The following is a 19,726-nucleotide window of genomic DNA, read 5'->3' as shown; positions in this document are numbered from 1 at the left end:
GGTTTGGTTTTGTTAAAAAGAGGTAGATGTTAAAGAGGTAAATGGTTTGGTACTGAGAAAGCAACATGAATGGAAATTCCAGTCAATGGAGTAAGAACAGTTGTGGTTTAATCACACGTCGGTTTCTGTGCCTCTTTCCTTTAACATAATATCGCTTAAACTGGATTCTTATGACAACTTAAACACACGGACATGCTTTTGTTCTGTCATGCACACCTGAACCACAGTGGTAAAACAGTTTTTCCTGTTAAGTGTGATTCTTTCATCACTATCCTGCTGGTCTGAAAAACCAGCTGAGACAATGTTGTCGATATAAACAAGAGCGACGGCTAAAATCGCTGCATCGTCGACATATCGAGTCACAAAAAGTCCAGTTTGAGAAACGTGACAGACGTTGGATTTTCAGTTTAGAAGTGACTTGATGCAAACAGCAAGTGGGGAATCAGAACTCTGTTAGGAACGTAGCAAAATTGTGTGGAGTTTTTATTCATCGGAATGTAACAGATTTCCCACAATTTGGTTAGCAGAAATGGGAAAAACACTCAAACATCTGAGGCTAGCGGTGCCTTCCCACGCACAACTCTGCTAATTCAGCATCTCCAATAATCCAGTTTCAGCAGAGAAACTCCAACATTCTCGGTTTGATGCCGCAGCTCCTCGAGTGGCAGAGAAGATGAGAGCTGTTGGCATCTAATCTATAGTTTTTAATGGACTGTGACAGAGATCTGCTGACAAAATAAGGTTTATGAAATGGTTCATTTTGCTGTGGGGGTATTGGACTTTCAAATTTGGTTGTAATTGACTGTTAGGAGATACAATTCCTTCATGATAGTCTTCATATGCTTCTCAATTCTCTTTATAATTTTTCTTTGTTTTTTTGATTGTTTTCAAGTTTCTTTAGCATAAAGAATATCCTGACTGCAAAAAGCTGCATGTGAATGCCTTTTTAGTGCTGATCAATCATCTGTGTTTTTTATCCACACATTAATCACCAGTATATTAATAAACATGTGTTTGCCTGTTTTCTCTCTGCAGTATGAATTCAAGGTGAAAAACATCAAGAAGAAAAAAGTCAACATCGTGGTGTCTGTGGATGGAGTGAAAGTCAACCTGAGGAAAAAGAAAAAAGTGAGTGAGGTTTTTGAAACATCCTGGAAAAGTTCAATTGGTTTTCTTTCTGCAGTGGTGTCATGGCAACAGCACGGTGTCTCCCTAATACATGTAAATATGGCCCAGAAATCCACCTCTTCATAGAGTAACGCCATAATTGAACAACTGCACAAGATAAAATCAAGTTGCTTTTTCCGGTTGTGGTAATCTGGTAACGGAGTGTAAAGAGGGGAAGGGTGGATGAAAGAGTGGGATCTTGGAGGGAGGAGCGGGTGAAGAAGATGGATGTAAGGTTGGATGGGGAAGGTCAGCCGGTCGGGTGTATCATTTGTTTCCACTTTATCAAACAGTTTTTTCCTCTTTCTCTCTCAGATCTTTATCTGCTGCTTTTATGCCCCCAATTTCCCTCTGTATTTTTTTTTCAAAACTTCTGAAGAAGCTAAAAAATAAAGTTTCTTTCTCCTCTTCAGTTGTAGTTTTATGTCCTCTTGAGCTTTTCTTTTCTGTCCTTGCTTGATTGATTTGTTAATTTTTTGTTCCGGTAATTGGAATATTGTCTCAAACGCCCTCTGGCTGACAATCAAATGTTCTCTTTCTTGCCTTGCTTTAGTGGTTCATGTGTCTGCAGGTTTGTTCAGTCTTGCTCTCTCATACTACTCTCCTGCTCTCGTTTTTTGGTTCTTCCACCATTATTTCCTGTTTCTATTGCCAGTTGATTCCTTTCTGCCTCTGGCTGGTGCGTTCTTGTTATCTCCGTGCTGAGTCCACTAGCTTCTGCCTGTGAAACAAGCTGGGAGATATCCTCAGGAACATCTTTTGCCCTTCCACACCTTTGCCTCTTCTTCTTTATCTCCTGCACAGCTTTTGATGCTCTTTCCTCCAAATGATTCTCTGTCATTGGAGCCCAATGAAAAGACAGATCAGCAAGTAAAGGTAACGGAAGTTCTACTTCCAGAACCGGAGGCTGACGCTCCATCTGGGAGATAAAAGGGAAGAAGAAAAACACAGAAACAAGCATCTTAAAAAATCCTACAACTGAAAGACTGCAGTATTTCTATCTGCTGCATCAGGTGGACGCCTGCTTCCTGTATGTGGCAGGTTGGGAGTGGTCCTGGGCTTCAGTGTTTAGGAGGATTCAGAGCACAATGAGCACCATTTTAACCAGTTTTCTCTCAGGACACCTAATGTAACATCTATAACCATCAACCGTGATAGTTTCAGGGTGTGTATGTGTGGAGAGGCAGAATAACCTGAAGCTGAACAGGCACCTGATTCTGAAGACAGTTTTAGCACATCGAGTATTGAGAATGTGAAGATGTTTAGCTGCGGTCATTGAGGAAACGTTAACATTTCCAATATCCTTTTTAAGGTCAGGGATGATCATCAGGTGTTGGATGAATTAAGCTTTGGGAATTTTAATCACAGAGGTCAAAGTTCCCCTGCTGCTTAAACCCAGAAATCAGCCTTTATTATTAATAATAATAATAAATGATTCAAAAGCCTCTTTCAAGTTAGTAGAGTCCAGTCTGACCATGTGCAGCAGGAAATTATGCATAAGAAGAGTAAATGAAACAGACATTAAAATCAAATGCATCCATCTCTAATAAAATATTTTGGGTTCTTGATTGGCATCTGTATATATCATATATGATCATGTGACCATATATGTGAATTTTTAAATGTTTTCACATTGGTGACTGAAACTAGCAGTTGTTTCATCTCTATATTATTATCTTAACCCTTAATCAATTAATAGTTTGGCGCATAAATAACTGAAAATATGAAGAACACTCGGCACAACTGAAGACATTGTCGAATATATTGTTAAATATTGTCTGTTATTGAGGGTTGTTTGGCTTTTACAATGAACTAATACATGTGTTTGACAGGGAACCCTCACTTTACTGAAATGTTTCAATTATGGATTCATAATATTGGGAAAAAATAACTATTTTCTTATATTTCAACAGAAAAAAGAATGGACCTGGGATGAGAGCAAGATGTTAGTGATGCAGGACCCCATTTACAGGTGAGCAGCACAATATTTATTTATTAGGAACACAAAAAGCGTGAACGAAGTGTGCATTTATTAATCATCTGGGTTTCTGCCAACAAACCCGCCATGATCCTGTTTCACACGTCACTGGGGTGGTAAGAACAGTCGGAGCAGAGCTGCTTCTCACAGTCTGAGTATTCTGATGATGACAGCTTGTTTTGAGACACCCCATTAGCTCCAAATGGTTCAGATCAAAGTAAAGCGGTCCCACCCACCCCTGCTGATCCGGGTAGATGGGGCGGTGCTGTGCCAACAGTGGGAGGCATGACGGCTGGTCAAACGTTAAAATCTGATTGTGTTTTTCTAGTCTTCTATAAAGAAGCCTGTTATGTATCACCACGCAGAGCTGTGCAGCACCAGGAACAAATTCTGCCACATGACCAAGAAACCCACCGAGCTGAGAGGAGGTTCAGCAGATAAAACGGTTGAAAACTATCATCTCTGATCTCAAAAACACACTTCCCCCTCATAGTGGCAGTCGGGATTTTGCGCCGAGTGACTCGTATCTGATCCTCCGTGAACGCTCAGCCTCAGATGAGCTCAGCTCAGAAGTGTGTCCAGCAGCTCGGTCGGTGCGTCAAGCCTGTCGGAAAGAAGGATTTTCTCCGAGCCTCTGAATGATGACGTCCGCTTTGAGTCACTTTATCTCGTCTTTCTCACCTGGGCCTTTGGTACAGTTTTAAATTTGGCGTCACACACAAGGTTTTCCTGTTGCAGGAGGCTGCAGTGAATGATGGGTAAGCCCCATCACTCACTATCACAGGTGGAGCAGAGGTCCTGAAGACGTATCGTTGACGCTTGCTTTGTGCACGTGCATGCGTCCCACCACCTGTCAGCGGAGCCTGGCTCGGCTATCATTAATAGTATCGCTTCTGTTTTCTGCCTTGATTCATTGTGGTTCAGAGTTTTCTACATAAGTCAGAGAAGTTGGTTTTCAGGGTTGCGGACCTCTTAAATCCTAATATTCAGGTGAGCAAATCAAAAATTCGGCCACTAAAGCAAACTTAAATATTGACTTAAATATTAGTATTGCAACTCTAAAATACTTGAACGTTCCTGCTTCCTCCTGATGGACTGAAATGAAGCAGGCGGTAACTCTGCTGGAGGCTGTTGGCTGTCTCGACCATCTAGAGAAACATGATGATGAGCAGTCTGTGGTGGGAGACGTGCTAGACGTGCTTGGGGATGTATTGAGCCCAGACCCTTGACCCGTCCTCAAGCCCTGCTCAAGGGACCCAGAGCCGAGTAGACTTATACTTGAATTTGATACTTGAATTTGGCCTCCTGAGCCTCCGTCTAGAACTGAGGTGCCCTGGGGAACCCTACTGAGGGCAACATCCTTTCACTAGATTGAGGGTGCAGGTCGTGACGTTTGATGAAGTCTTCAGGAAAAGCAGCAAACCTTTTGGCAACAACAGCACTGAGAGCAGGAAACACATCCTCCCGAGTGCAGATTACATCAAGGCACGCTTAAAGCAGAGCGCACAGCGTTTCAGACTTATTTACAGATCTTTCGTGGAAGACGGATCCATGCAAAATTTCAAATTCATGTTTTAAGTTGTCAGTCCTTGGATTCATTAGTGAAGACTCTGGAGATAACTCACTAAAGACCAGGGCCCGGTCCATGGTTACAGGAATGCATCCTCTTCCTCTGCTCAGTCTTTTTATGCTGTTGACAGTTCCTTTCATACATAATTACACAACATCTGGTTGACGAGGCCTCCAGGACCACCGACGTGCAACAGGCCTGCACTGATCCCAGGAAAACCTCCGACTGTAGAGCTCAATAAGGACTACATGGTTTTGTTATTGAGCGTCTCGCCTTTCGTGGCCCTTTCCAACCTCTAACTTGATTGAAACAGACAGTTCACGTACACAAACACTTGGAGGGGGTTCAGACACAGATCTGCTCTTTGTATTTCCTCGGCAATTTCCATCTTTTTTTCTTTTCGATCATTTTTCTCGTCGGCACTGTTGGCGTGCGGCCGCTGCGGTCCGTCGCCTGGAACGCTGCACCGGCACGCCAGTCACGTTTACACTCTGAGTTGTAAACAGGTTGACGGGATATTCCACCTACTTCTAATCTCTAAATGTCAGGACAACAAATCTGATTTGGCAAGGACAATTACCGAGCTTCACCGTGACACGTCTTCGGTGTTAAAGGAAAAACCGCAAAAAAAAAACAGAAAAAGTGAGTCGATATTCCTGCAGCGATTACAAATGTGCATCAGCAGTGGGAGTGTTTTTACGACAGTATCAAACAAGCCTCTTTGGGGTCGAACGAAGAGATATTTGCTGCGCTGTATCTTCTGACGCCATCGCCATGAAGGTCTGGTGCCTCCACCTGAGTTCTTGTTACTCCTCTATAAACTGATGGCACCTTTTATATTGCGTCGTCACTTACGTGCACATATAAGTTCTGTTTTTTTTGTGATTTGATCTTGTGGCTGCTGAGATTTTGAGGCTTGATAGTTTAGAGTTTTTCGTTAGGATTGAGAGCGAGGGAGATGATTAGAACTCTGCAGAGGATATAGTGGAGATGTCTGAAAAAGGCCAGATGGAGATTGGGCATGCACGAGAGGGTAGTGGATGTAAGAGCTGCCGGGCAGGAGGCAAAGAGGGTCACCAAAGAGACTTATGGATGTGGTGAAAGAGGATATGAAGATAAGGGTGTGAGAGTAGGAGATGACAGAGAGGGGGAGGGATGGGAGCTGAAGGGGGGGAGCTAGAAGGAGTAGGAATCGTTCCAGCTTGGTGCTTCATGCTGAAGTAATTAGACTGATGAATGTGAATGTGGAGAGCTGATGAAAACAGTCTGTCTGGAGAGGATCAGCATCACCTGCCACATCGGCGAGGTGCACAGCTGGAGCAGAACGTCACTTTCTTTAAACACGCCAAAAAATTACCCAGCAATGAACCCAGCAGCGATAAACATCCTCATAATAGGAGAACATAAACTCAGAGATTGGTTAATGTTAGATAAACATCTAAGAATGTCAAGCAGGTCTTCTTTTGCATATTTCTCCTTTAGCGTGAGCATAATTATCATCAGCAATTAAGTGGCACATCTGCTGTGGAGGAGCTGTGATTTGTCCTGTAGATGAGCCAACATCAGGGGGAAAATAGGATTCGTGTCAATATTCCCATGTTGACACAAATATGAATTATTTATCTTTTATTACACGTGATTAAAATGCTATCCTTATTCACCTCAGAGGGTGAAATGTCAGCTTGGGTTTCTGATCATGAATCATTTTGTTTCATGACCTGGCTCCTTCATGATCTCTGCCCCTGATGTTAAATGCTTCCTGTTAATGAGTCTTGGTTCTAGGCCCCAGCAGACCTTCGTTCCTCCTCTTGATTTCAGCCTTTGTCAGAGTGCTTTGTTTGCATGTCAAAATGAGATTTTAATCCCATACTACTCTCCTGCTCAAGATGAGCATTTTCCAAACACAAGTCATCTTAAAAGGGTTTAAATATACACTTAAAATAGTTATAAATGTGAACAGTTAAAGTCATTCTGCATTGTCGACGTCTTTATTATTGCAACCCACAGGTGAAGTCTCCAAAATGAACTGCTCCCTTGTTATGATGAATCAAACAATTGAGCTGGAAGACATTAAAAATGAGCCATCGATCTTCGCGGATGGGAAAGACTCCACAGATATGAGAATGCAAACAGAAAGTTGGCAGCTTCAGGCTCCGGACACACTTCTTATAACAGAGGACGTTCATTTGAAGGCAAGATTTGAGCTGAACCTCTGAGCTTCATCTTCAGTATAATCTGTCAAACCGATGGCAGCTGATCTCAGCCCTTTGGGGAAATTCTATCTTTTGATTTGATCAATGTTCTCTTTGATTCATGGGTGAACTGATTCAGCCGCTCCAGAGATTCTTTTTTTTTTTTTAAATGCATTGTGTTTCCAACAGCGTCTGATAAATACGATATCTTCTCTGTCCCTCAAACCCTTTAACACACGGTTTAGTTTCTTTTTCTACATTAATCATTGGACTCCCCAGAAATGTGTGTATTACATGTAGATAAATCCTGATGTTTTCAGAGTTCCTCCTCTTTGACTTCAACTAGGAACAAGAGTGTTATAGATTTACATAGAATATGACTCTGTCTGTAATTTATCAGAAAGGTTTGGATCCATGTTTAATTGGGTTGATTGAGTGGTGAATGATTATATAAGTGTGTTTTATATTGTGTGTGTGTGTGTGTATGTTTCTACCATGGTTCTGGGGACGGCCCTCCTCTGCCTTGATAGACATCATCTGAGATGAAGCCTGACCTTGATGAATCGAATCCTTGCAGTCTTTATTAAAAGTGTGGCCCTTTATTCTCACTTCAAACCCTTCTGCTAACAAGCTGACGCCCACCCAGTCGCCTGTGTGGAGAAACACGCTGCTTATGAGGGATGCAAAACAAACTCTGAAGCAGAGCTCGGTTGTGACTTGAATTGTGCTTTGAAATATGGTTGCGCTCGAGCTCCGCTGATTTCAGACCCCGAGCTGTGTGAGTCCACCAAACATCAAAGACACAAGCGCTGACGTAATAACCTTCTTCAGTCCATCCGTGTCCTGTTTGTCTCTGCTCTCATCTAACGGTCCGTCCGTTGACTCTGAATTATTCTGAAAATGGAGCTGTCAATGTTTCATTTATCAAACTGGTCACACCTTATTGGTTTTATGTTTGTTAAAATTCCATCGGATCTGCCTGAGAGAGATCCAATATGCAGTAAAGAAAATGTCTTCGTGTCACTGTTGAGTGTATGGCGGCGCCCAGAGAACCATCCAGTGCTTGGCGGTTGTTCCGGGTTCACTGTGGCAGAAGGCAGCTAAGCCAGGAGAGCAACCAGCAACAACCGTCAGGATTCTGGAGACGTTATGACTCTTTCAGCTGTGATGCTGCCACCGTCGCCAATCTCTTCAGTTCCCCTTGGAATTTAAGCAATCCCCTTAATTACTGAGATTCCGATAAAAAAAATTTTTGCATTATAATTTTGTGAAATATGATTATACACGCAAAGAAAAATATACTTAGAACGGCCGATTTCAAAGCCCTGGGCGGAAGCATATGGTCGTACTGAGTTAATTAGCCTCTCAGGAACTTTTTCTCTTAAATGTGGCTGTGCTGAGACACATTCAGTCAGAATACACCTAATTGAGTGTTCCCACCTCTCCCTGAGATTACATTTCCAATTGATCCTCTTGCCACAGCTGGTGTGTCTTTCTACGTTTCATCTTCTCAGACAGCTGCTGCAGTAAAGCTCTCAGCTGAAAGGAAGATGGAGTAGTTTCTGGAGGTATTGCCCTTCCCCGCTTCACGCTGCCTGTCTGTCCCGTCTGTGCTTACAGCCACCGCTAACAATGACCTTGGTTTGTGTTGAAGCTCCTGGTCCGTTTAAACGTGAATCAGTAAAATTCTGCTGAAAATTGTGTCTTTTTCTTATTCAGCTGCAGGTCAGCCGCGTTAAATGCTGACTCACCTTTTGTTCGGCATCACGAATCACTCGGCCCACTGTGTTCCTGCGGACCTGCTGGGCTCCTTCTGATGGCATTAGACATATTTTAAGATGAAATGTATGGGCCAGTTATTCACCGAAATGTCCGATGCAGTATAAAACTAGAGAATATGACTGTTGAATATCCAGTGTCTAAAGCATGAAATGGTCCAGCTGCTCTTCATCTTGTGTTGGAAGCCTGGATGAATCCACCAGCAGACACATCCAGCTGATTTTGGATGTTGGTGTGGAGTAAAGAGTCACATTCAGGGTCCGCTTGAGGTCAACAGCTGTGGGAATAGCACATAAATAATTTCGATCTGTCGGGGCACGTTTAAGGTGGTTTTTGCTTCCAATCCTGAAAAAAACAAAACAACGTTCAAATCCATCTGCAAAGTGAAGCAATTTTTGCAAATAAAAGCATCTCACCTTGACGACTGTTGTAGCAACATTTCAAACGGGTTCTCTCTGCGAGCTTCTGGTGTAATTGCTGAGCGCGTTTGAACCTTTTCACCCTTCGCCCTCAAGTCGCTCGTTGGCCCGTGCATTGTTGGAATTCACCATTGCGCTCAAACACAACATACAGACTCAATATTCACTGGATTATAACCCAGCCTGAGTACGTTTAGTCTCGCATTAGGACCTTTAGTATTTGGCTGATACCTGGATGCACCTTAGTCCAATTAGCCTCATCTATATTTAAAGTTATGCGGCAGCGGTCCGCCGAACATGTCGTTAAGCCTTTCTAAATGGCTCTCATTATCAAGTGAGGAATTTCTAATTAACATTTAGAGTTATTAAATATCCTTCACACATAAAAGTCAACGGTTACGTCCAGCATGCAGTTTTCTGATGTCAGGAGCATCATTATGAAGCCCTTAACTCCAGTTTCATGCGTCTCTCAGCTGAGGTCGAGGTTGGGGTGAATGGAGCCTCTTACACTTCTGCTCTAATGACTCATTCGCCTTCATGTTCTTATTTCTGTGAATCTGCACAGCGTCAGATCCAGTCAAGTTATTAACGGTGACACGCTGGGATTTAGTGTTGTTTATGCTCTCTGTGATGCTGCTTCTGAATTCCAACAGAATGAGAAATGGTGTTAACAGAGGTGGCTGCGTGTGTGTGTGTGTGTGTGTGCGTCTGTGTGTGTGTATATGTGTGTGTGTGCCTGCTGTTTTGCTAGCGGCCATTTTTTGCGCTCCATTGTTTGGAACGGTTTTGGCTGGTTTTGTGCCAAATAAACTTGCTTCCAAATGTCTCCTTTCCCCGTGAGTCCGGCTCTCGTGTCGTTTGTTCCACCATTGATGAAATCCTCACAGCAGACCTGCCTCTCTAACTCACACCTGGAGGTCTCAGTTGGAGATTCTTGGTGGAGCTGGATCAGAAACAGCCCCTCTGGGCTGCTGGGGGATCCTTCACTGTCATTCATTTACTCAGCTTCACTTGTCTGACAGCGTGGGATGATTCAGCTCTCTGCTGGGAGCCATTGAACCAGCTCAGAATTGAAGTTTCACATTATTCCATTACAATAAGAGCCCACGATGTGGACAAAATCCGTCATTTTTATTCAATACTAGGACATATGCAATATTCTCTTTATCATGGAGGTGCTTTTTTAATAGTAATAAAATGCTGTTTTTTGGTTTTTTTTTAGTAGTTTGAATAAAAAGGGGGGAATTGTCTCTTGGACATTTTTGAAGCAAAACATTCTGACTCAAAGACAATTGGTGATGATGCTTAAGTCCAATATATGCAAGATGGCAGCAGTCTTGGGATTCAGCTGCATATCTGGGCAGTGTTGCATTAAATGTTATCTTCATTCTTCTTCTTTGCTCTTCTATTTGACAAATTTCAACGAAAAAGGGATTTGACCCAAAGTGTAAAAGAGCTGTAATTTCATCCTCTAGTTACTCCTCCAGAGAATCTGACTTGGGAGAAAAAAGCAAGTCAGTAGTAATCGGAAGTAAGGAAAAAGAATTGGGAAACTTTAAAGTGTCAAGTAAAATTTCCAGTTCAATGGTTGACCTTCAGCCTAGTCATCCCGGAGTTTCTCTCTCTCTCTCTCTCTCTCTCTCTCTCTCTCTCTTTGTCTGTGTCTCTCGCTCCCCCCCCCCCCCCCCCCCCTCTCTAAAACTTGGCTGGCATTTCAACAGTCAGCAGGTCAACATGGACAAACCACCAGACTGTTATTAGCACAAAAACACAAAACCCCAAACAAATACCATAGAAATGTCAGGGTAGAATCAACACAGTGCCCCCCACCCCCCACCCACCACCACCACCAACACACACACGTACAGGTCAGAGACGTTGAGGTTTGATTGACTGTCTGCTGTATTGCTTTGCTAAACTACCTCCATTTTGTCTCCAGGTCCCTTAATGACATCAGTAATTGTCTGATTAGGTTTATTGTATTTCCTCTAACTTCTAACCTGTGTGACGTGCTTTGATTAACAAATTTAAACAAGGTTAATGTCAGATTTAATGTGGTGCATGTGGTGGTGTTAATCAACATGTTGGTCCATATTGAAGATGAAAATCACTGTAACTTCAGAATTAAAGTGCTCACTGCTGTTTGTGGGTGACGCTGAAAACACTGCCCACATCACAGTCCCCTTTGATTCCAATTCCACGACCACATGAGTGCGTGAGAGGACGTCCATGTGATGATTGGGGCTTTCGTCCTCCAGGGGCTGTCCAGGGGCTGTCCACTGTCCTCCTCCTCGCTGAAGCCCAAACGGGTGACTGTGCTCTGGACACAACATGCTGCTATGTTTCCCTGGGTTCCCTCCGGTTTCTGTCTAGCGTTACTTCACGGAAGCTAGCTCCTATATTAATATTAAATACTTGATTACTTTGCTTTGCTGACAAGCGAGCCAGCAGAGTAGCGTCAGATCTGATCCAAACGAGCGTGCTGGAGACAGATTTTGGTGTCAGGAGAAGCTAATGAGAAAAGCCAAAAGCAACCACGAGGCGTTAGAAAAGGGTGAAGTTACTTTGCAACGTTCACCTTAACTATCAAATCATACTGACAATAAAGCTCAAAACCAAAAGTGCCTCATTGATCCTGCGTGACACCTGGATGGAAGCTGACCTGCAGGTGGACCTTGTGCTGCATGTGATGTTACCATGGCAATGTGCTGGATTGCAGCTCAAACATCTGGACCTTTTACCCCTTGGTTGGTTTTTCAGGGTTTCTTTAAAGATTCCTCCTGGAGTTTTTCATGGTTCCGTTGACGCGTCTCAAAATTCTGTTGACGCATTTGGTCCAGGTTACCGTGGAGGTTTGTTGGCATATCAAAGAGAGGCCACGTCGGTGGGCTGTTTGATGTGGTAGCTTTATGCATCAAACACATTTTTCTCCTCCTTTCGTGGAGGAGAATATTGCCAGTGAGCACGAGCGCCTGACTCCACTCACATGTACGCAGAGACTACGCACATCTATTTATTTTAGGCCCTGGAAGAGTCTTTTTCTGCCTGCAACGTCTCCTCCGTTGTTTCATATTTTCTTCTACAGACGTTTCTCTGTTTCGCTCACTTGTCAGCGTGTGTTTAGCTGTGCAACATCTCTCCTGCAGCCGCTCTTTCATCGTTAGCAGCCAGTTCCGTTTTAACACTTATGCAGTGTTCTCCCACCTGCGGCTCTCTGTGTACTTTCACTCTCCTAGCTTATTTCTTTCTCCACACCTGCCTGGCAGGATATTCTATACTCTTCTATGTTGCACGCTTGTTGTTTAAGACCTAAATTCCCCCACAGCTTCATTCACGGAGGATGTTTTTATGTGCAGTAGTTCTGCCTCCACACGCTGGAACTGTGTTATATTTTTTCTGTCCTTTGTTGAAGTTTGTGCCTCACATTTTGAGAGTTGCTATTCCCCCCCCCTTTCCTGACCTATTTCATGTCATTTTTAGGATATTCTACGTGTCCCATGACTCTCAAGATCTGAAGATTTTCAGCTATATCGCCAGAGATGGACAGAGCAATGTGTTCCGCTGCAATGTCTTCAAGTCCAAGAAGAAGGTAGGAGAAACGGGCGTTCCCGGTTCAAGGAACATCCCAAAAAACAAGTTTCCATCTACACTCATGGGGGAAAAAAACAATTTTAAAATGATTTTGGATCAGTACCGGTAAATGTGTTTTCTTCTGCTTTCTTCAACCACCCACCCGTAAAATAGTTTTTATAGGTGGAAAAGGGGAACAGAAGCCCCTAAATGTTTTATTCCGACAGTCTTTCCCACTGTGTTAGCTGCGTTGCTTTCAGTGATTCCGCTCCTCCCCGACCGCCTCCCCACTTAAATCATGTTGCTGTCTGAGCCACATCCTGACAACCTCTAATAAAGAGACGCACCACTGTTGCAGGGCAATAACTCTCCCTGGGACTACAGGCCTGTCATTGTCGGAGGCCTGAATATCAATGTGGACGTCCGCTGATGTGATGCGCTGCAGATGTGTAGCAGAACTGAGGATGGTGGTGTGACGGGAAATACCATCCCAGTTTTCCAGGCTCGTTTATGGGGTGTGATGGTGAAGTCACTATGTCTCATTATCTGTTACAGACAGACCTTTACACACACACTTCAGACACACATTCCATCTAATCAGGACGTCTCTCGAGTGTGTGTGTGAGTGTTTGCATTCCTGTGCATTCAGGTCTTTTTTGTTTGTTTTTTAAGTTGCAGCTTATTACGGTAATCAAAGCTGTGCTAACGGGATCTCTGTAAGGTTTAGATGGAATGTTTTACCTGCCACGTCTGGGTTTGAAACACGTCTCCTGCTGAGTGATTTGCTTTGCTGCTTCCATCAGATTCTGAGGAAAAAGGATCTGTGTGTCTGACACAGTCTACTGCATCAGTCGGTCTTATCCCTCCACAAATATACCTGATCCCGCACCTTTTTTCGGATGGCAGCAGAGGCAGCTCGGGGCCGTGTTCTGTCCTGATTTTGGTAGATTCAAACACACAAAAGGGTTGTTTTTCCCCCATTTTCTGTTCATTTTCTGTTCACCCACATGGAAACTGTCTGCAGCCCTCAGACCCGGCACACAGTCGGGATTTGTCTGGGATCTTCTTGTTTGTTCATTGTTGTGATCTCTTATCTGTTGGGACTTAACGGAGCCTGGATGGTGCACGCCAGGCTTGTAACAATGCTTTTTGATGTCACCATGATACAACTCAAGGCAGAAGGCACAAACTGCATCAGGTGGAGCACATGTGTAACCTTCCAGTCTGCTGTAGCCTCACTGTTTAGTTGCATTTCCAAAGTTAAATCTTGGGCAGGCTGATGTTTGGAGTCAGAGAGCCGGCTGATTTTGTATTTCAGAGTGTGTGTTCAGTACCTTCCTCCATGTCACTGTTCTCTTTTTGCTGTGAACTTATCTGGCACGCTGCGCCCACCCGTCACACACGGCAAAGGAGGCCCCCACCGGCGCATCTCTACTGCTTAGTGGAAGGTAGATTTTTTTTTTTTTTTAAATGCTGGTGTTTGGTCACAATTCATGAAAACATTTTATTGATCGGACGCAGATGCACCGAGAGACTTGTTTTCCTTTGTCTTTCTACATTTTGTGAGTGTAAGATGAAGTAGAAGATTAGACAGACTTTATTTCTCTCTGAACTACCTGCAGTAAACGAACAGCAGCACTTTAAATCTCTGAGCCATAAAAATGCTCAGCGCGCGCGTCTGTGTGTGTGTGTGTGTGTGAGTGTGTGTGTTTCGCTATCCTCTTTTGTTCAGCTCTATAGAGCATAATGAATAACCTGACCTCTGTTATACTTCTAAAGTGAATGTGATTGAGACCAGACAGTTTCCATCAGAATGAAAACTAAAGCAGCACACGTGCGCGCGCGTGCGTGTGTGTGTATTCAATATCACAGGTCAGAAATGATAGGAATACTGGAGCCACTTGTCCCAAATTTGGAAATTTCCTTTTTCAGTGTTGATTTCTCTGAGGTCGCAGCAGCAGCAAACTAACGTTCACCCTCAGTGATAATCCTGCTGGGGGGGGTCAGCACACCCACCCGGGGTGAAGCTCTGGTTCTGGCCTTTAGCCTCGAGGACCAGTTGCCATTATTCCGCTGAGATAATATCGGTGCTCCATAGTTTTAGGTGTATTTCTCTGGTTTGAGAAAATAAACAAATCTCAGCAGCTCTGAATGGCAATCGAGCCAAAAGGACAAAAACCTCTGCAAAATTCTCCTTTTCTCTCCAAAAGAAATGGAACTACTTTCAGTTTGTTCACTTTATGAACGAGGTTCTTGTAGGTGATATCAGATAAATGGAACTAAGAGTCCAATGTTCCCTTTAGTAACAGTAAATAATAAAGTAACCGATAAACTTAAAGAGCCTCGGTAGCTTCACCCAGGTCAACAATGCTTATGCCCCCAATGATGCAGAACACAATAAATACGTTTAAACAGGGATTCAAATAATAACAATGTAGTTTTTCAGTGTTTTGAGTAATAACAGCCCAAACAAAAGCAGCCATCCCAGCTCCTAAAGTCAGACTTTCCAAATATGTTATTTATCTGTTTCTGGCATAATTCTAATTAAACGGTTACTAGCAGGTAACGGATGCTCATAAATATTGTTTCATATTTAGGCTCCCCAGCTGGGTGAACAGAGTGAGTAATGGACACAGTGTCAAATGTTAATGGGCTGAATCTCTGGACGGACGTCCTCCGTCCAGCTGCCGTCAAGGACTGTCAGCAAGTGGCCTCACTTTAAACGGGAGTTTGCTCCGTCTTTGGGTCCAGTTATTCCATTTCAGTGACCTTCGCTCTCAAAACAAGAAGATACAAAAGCACAGACGACGCTTGAGTAAAGATTAAGAACTGAAGAAACTTTCCTCCTGCAGTCCCACAAAAGCTGCATCGATGTCCGGAATGTTCCGATATTGAGCTGGAAGAGCGAAAACCCTGAAGACAACGATCACTGTGAATGAACAAATTGCTCTGATTAAATAGAGAAAGTGATTCATATTTTTAAAAAAAGCTTAATTAAGACCTTTTATCTCAGACAATCATTGGAATTTAGATCAATTTTAATAAACCAAGAGGGAAGCTTTGCATCTAAAATGTTATTTGGATTAGTCCAAGTGTGATGTAATCCTGTCCTAAAAGGAAAATCCCATTGTAAAAGAAGAGAAATCATTTTTAAATATAGCTCAAGTGGCTAAAGCATCGCTCCAGAATAAGCATTCAATATTTTATCATTGTGGAGCCCCAATATGTGAATGCATCCGGACAGTTTTTGGCATTCCAAAGATAAGGACTCCAAGTGTTCTTGACAGCTTGGTTTAAATTGGATTTAATGACCCTTAAGCACTTCATATTGAATATCCATACCTCACTAAAATGATCCCTCCATCTTTCCATTTCTCCTGCATGCTCTAATTAATGAATCCCCTCAGTAGTCAGTGGTGCTAGGATGTAAATAAGCCGCAGCTCAGCGTATTAATGACACATATTTCACGTGTCCGTGCTTTACAATATCGACCATGAGAGAAATCAACGATGGCCGTCTTTCTTTACTGATTTTTAAGAGAAAAGATGGAGTTAAAGCTGGGTTTGCTGATCCAGCGTGAACGTCACCGACCCTCACTGATTCATCAGGCTGCTGCTCGGACATCTTTGTTAAGATAAGAGAAGCTCACTGTTGTTGTTGATGGAGCCAAAGTGTGTGCTTTTGGACCCGCGGGCACGAGTTAAGACAGGCCTGAGCGGGAGTCAAACCCAGAACCTTGGGTTAACCAGCGTGGCCGCGTCCCGCCATCCCATTAATCAGCGTGTTTGTGGTGCATCTAAACACTCGCTGCTCCCAGCATGGATCCAGGCAGCTGACAGGACCGTTAAAGAGATTTGTCACTCAGACGCGGAGCCTGTGGAAAGGAGCAGAACTCCCGTCGGCCGTGTGTCGGCGGCGGTGCGCAGACCTGGCTCTCTCGTGCGCTCTCTCGTGCGCTCGTTGCTTCTCCTGTGTGTCAGCTCGGCTGCATAACTAACCGCATCTGCAGGCTGCCAGTGAGCCGGATTCCTGCAGCTGCATTTCCTTCTCGGTACATAATTCATCCCAGATAAGCCACAGCGGCGCTGCTTTCGCTGTCCCCCTAAAATCCCAGCACGCGCGTGCGCACACACGTGTACAGACCGAGACACTGAAAAAGGCAATTCTGGTTTCTGTGGTCAAAGATGGTGTCGCGCACCACGACACACCTGATGGGAGCTCGCAGCAGCTGCGTCACACCGGCTCTGAGAGCTCTTCGCTTCGGCTGAAAAGCTTAAAAAACAACTGTGCTTTGCTTGGACGAGCAGCGCAAGGACACCAGCGGGAACCAGCTCGATGGATTTGGCCTCGACACGTTTTGATGTTTGTTTTTTTTAATCAAACATCACTCAAGTTGCAGATATTAATAATCAAAAGTTCCCTTTGTCTCCATCTTCTATCAAGTAGCATCTTACTCTCGACACGTTCAGTCTGTCTGAGGGGCTGAATCAAAGCTAACAATAACCCGGTCAGAGGGTCTCCGTCCATCCAGGTGTCCAGGTTATCAGCTGTGAGCCTCGAACGTCACATCTTGATCTGGTCTAAAATGGAACTTTAAAAGGATAAACTGGGGAAAAGAGGCCGGTACACAGAAATGAGGAGTGGTTTCAGTCCCCGCGTCCGTCATTTTCAACCAATTAAAGTAATGAAACAAGGTCTTAGACCAAGATTTGGTTCATCATCCTACATTAAAATTTCTTTTAGGCGAGATGAATTGGATGATACAGATTCTGTCAGGACAAAATAGGAAAAGCCTATAATCCAATATCGTGCAGAAATTAAAAGGTTGAACAACTTTGGGGGGGCACCATTTTTACAGCATGTACAGGACCATCCGTCATTAATCACGCACGATCATGGTGTGAAGGATATGTGACTTTGGCTCGCTGAGCAGGCGCTGCATTTAATCAGTGATTTAGTGAGACAGAGCAATGATGCTAATGCTAACCTGTAATGATAGTAACATCATTATTCTCACTTAAAAACTCATTAGTCTTGAACTTTGTGTGCTTTCTGCCCCAGAATGGTACCTCACAACAAACACGCGTTGTTTTATCATATGTAATTTATGACTCCCACCCTGGTGATGAGTCATTTACTGCCTCTGAATGTTCTTGACTGGTTCTGGAATGTGCGCCACTAGAACACTGAGGGATTAAACAGGAGCCTGCGCCACACTTGATATCTGGGCCAAGGAGGGATTTTGTCCTTTTGCAGCGTTGATTCCGTTCTGGCTTTTCTTTCCGCGCTGCTTCGGTTCTGCTCATTTCTTCGAGGGTGGTTGTGTTAGCGGCCTGAACATCGGCCCTCCTGAATCAAATCATTTCTTCCTCTGCACCTCAGCACTGCCACGAGCCAGAGCAGACGGGGTCGATGAAGGACAGAAACACGCTGGGAAGGGTTCAGTTAGGTCTGCAGAACCTGAGAAACACTTGGGTTCTGACACATGAGGGCAAAGCAGGGTTCAAATGTGGTGAGGACAGAATCGGCCTCTTCCTGATGGAAATGGTTAAACAGCTATTTGGTGTTTTGTAGCATCGCTGCACATCAGCAGCTCTGAAGATTCCAGTCTAGACCAGTGGGCTCCCAGTCACAGTGCAGCTGAGGATGTGTCATCTTCAGTCATTAGTCAACACAGGAGTTTGTCTAAAGCCACCTGAGTCTTGAGCCGCCTCATTATCACCAGCCTGAGTCAATAACATTTGGATTTTAGTCACATGCACGGACGCTGCATTGAATGGAGATATTTCATGCATGTGTTCGGTGCAGATTCCCAGTTTTCCCTCCAATATCTGATTTCTCGCACTGATTTTCTTCACTTTCTGACTCACCTTGGACTCATTTGATGCCAGTTTTCCCTCACGCGCTTGTATAAATAGTAATTTAAACGTTCACAAGATAAAGATTGATTTGAATCGATCGACTTCATTCACTCGTGTACTTAATGCTTATTCAATTCTTGACATTTTTATCTGACCGTGTTTGCTCCACTTTTCTACGTTTCGCTGCAAGTTTCCGTTTGTTTAAAGGGAGAAATAAGAAAAGTTGTTGAAGAGAATTGAGAATTACCCAGAACTAAAGTATCCAGAAAGGCACAGACTTGTTAATATTTCCTGACTCATGAATAGGAATGTGACTCCTATTGTTCAGGGAATAACCGAGTGTCTTTCTTTCATTTCCTCTCACCATCTCGCCAGAGTCAAGCCATGCGTATCGTTCGGACCGTCGGCCAGGCTTTCGAGGTTTGTCACAAGCTGAGTCTGCAGCACACGCAGCAGAGCGCAGACGGACAGGAGGACTGCCGCAGCGAGAAGAACGCCAACGATTCGGCTGTCGCAGGTACCCAGACTCCACCTCGTGCAACCGGAGCATAAATGGGACATTAATGCCAAACAAAGGTCAAACAGGAAATCCATGTAAATGTGAACATCAGGTGCCAGCTGCTCACGAGAAGACTTTCATTTCCTGCCGTTTCCAGCAAGCCATCGAGAAGTTTAACGGTGCATTTAAAAGGTCGTTCGCGGCCTGTTGTGGTCTTTGGGTCAGCTGATGTTTTCTACGCCCCTCAGCTTTGATGGCTTCAACCGTTGCTTTTAAACAGCCGCACCGATGTTCTGTCATACACTGAACTCTACGCCCCTTTACAGTTTTTAAATTTGGCAACATTTCCTGGGTGCCTGAGTTAGCTGGAGGCAATCGTCAAGGAAGCGAGCCAACATCTCGTGACAGCTCACGTTAGCTAGCTTGTTTCGTTGCCCCCCTTCTGCCTACAGCTGATCTCCCAAAAAAAAAAAAAGTTTCATAAAGTGGGATGCTTGAATGCATCACGCTGCGTTTGTGGGGACTCAAAAGTGACGTGTCAATAATTTTATTGCACCCAAAACAGCAGGTGCCTGCAAGGAGAACCGATTTCACCTCACATCATGGAGGAGAGGATGGTGATGGTGATGGTGATGGTGAAATGAATGAAGAAGCACAAAGATCATTTCAGATGTTTCAGGCATCTAAACC

The 19,726-nt window shown here is 43.9% G+C and overlaps 1 protein-coding gene across 4 annotated transcripts in view; it reads left to right on the top strand.

Moving 5' to 3' along the window:
• LOC101061216 (carboxyl-terminal PDZ ligand of neuronal nitric oxide synthase protein-like) overlaps positions 1-19,726 on the top strand; it is a 76,919-nt gene that overhangs the window by 27,032 nt on the left and 30,161 nt on the right. For 2 of the 4 annotated variants that reach the window (XM_029828899.1, XM_029828898.1), the window contains exons 3-6: positions 1,036-1,128; positions 3,081-3,139; positions 12,586-12,694; positions 18,913-19,054. In XM_029828899.1, the coding sequence (XP_029684759.1) occupies positions 1,036-1,128; positions 3,081-3,139; positions 12,586-12,694; positions 18,913-19,054 (403 nt within the window). Of the gene's footprint in view, positions 1-1,035; positions 1,129-3,078; positions 3,140-12,585; positions 12,695-13,525; positions 14,124-18,912; positions 19,055-19,726 lie in introns of those variants that run through there. The other 2 variants (XM_029828900.1, XM_029828901.1) reach the window with 2 other exon arrangements.

Source organism: Takifugu rubripes, chromosome 20 (genome assembly GCF_901000725.2).
Source record: "Takifugu rubripes chromosome 20, fTakRub1.2, whole genome shotgun sequence".
NCBI classification, from domain to species: Eukaryota; Metazoa; Chordata; class Actinopteri; order Tetraodontiformes; family Tetraodontidae; genus Takifugu; species Takifugu rubripes.
The sequence above is the reverse complement of the archived record's forward strand: the minus strand, read 5'-3'. Positions and strand labels throughout refer to the sequence as shown.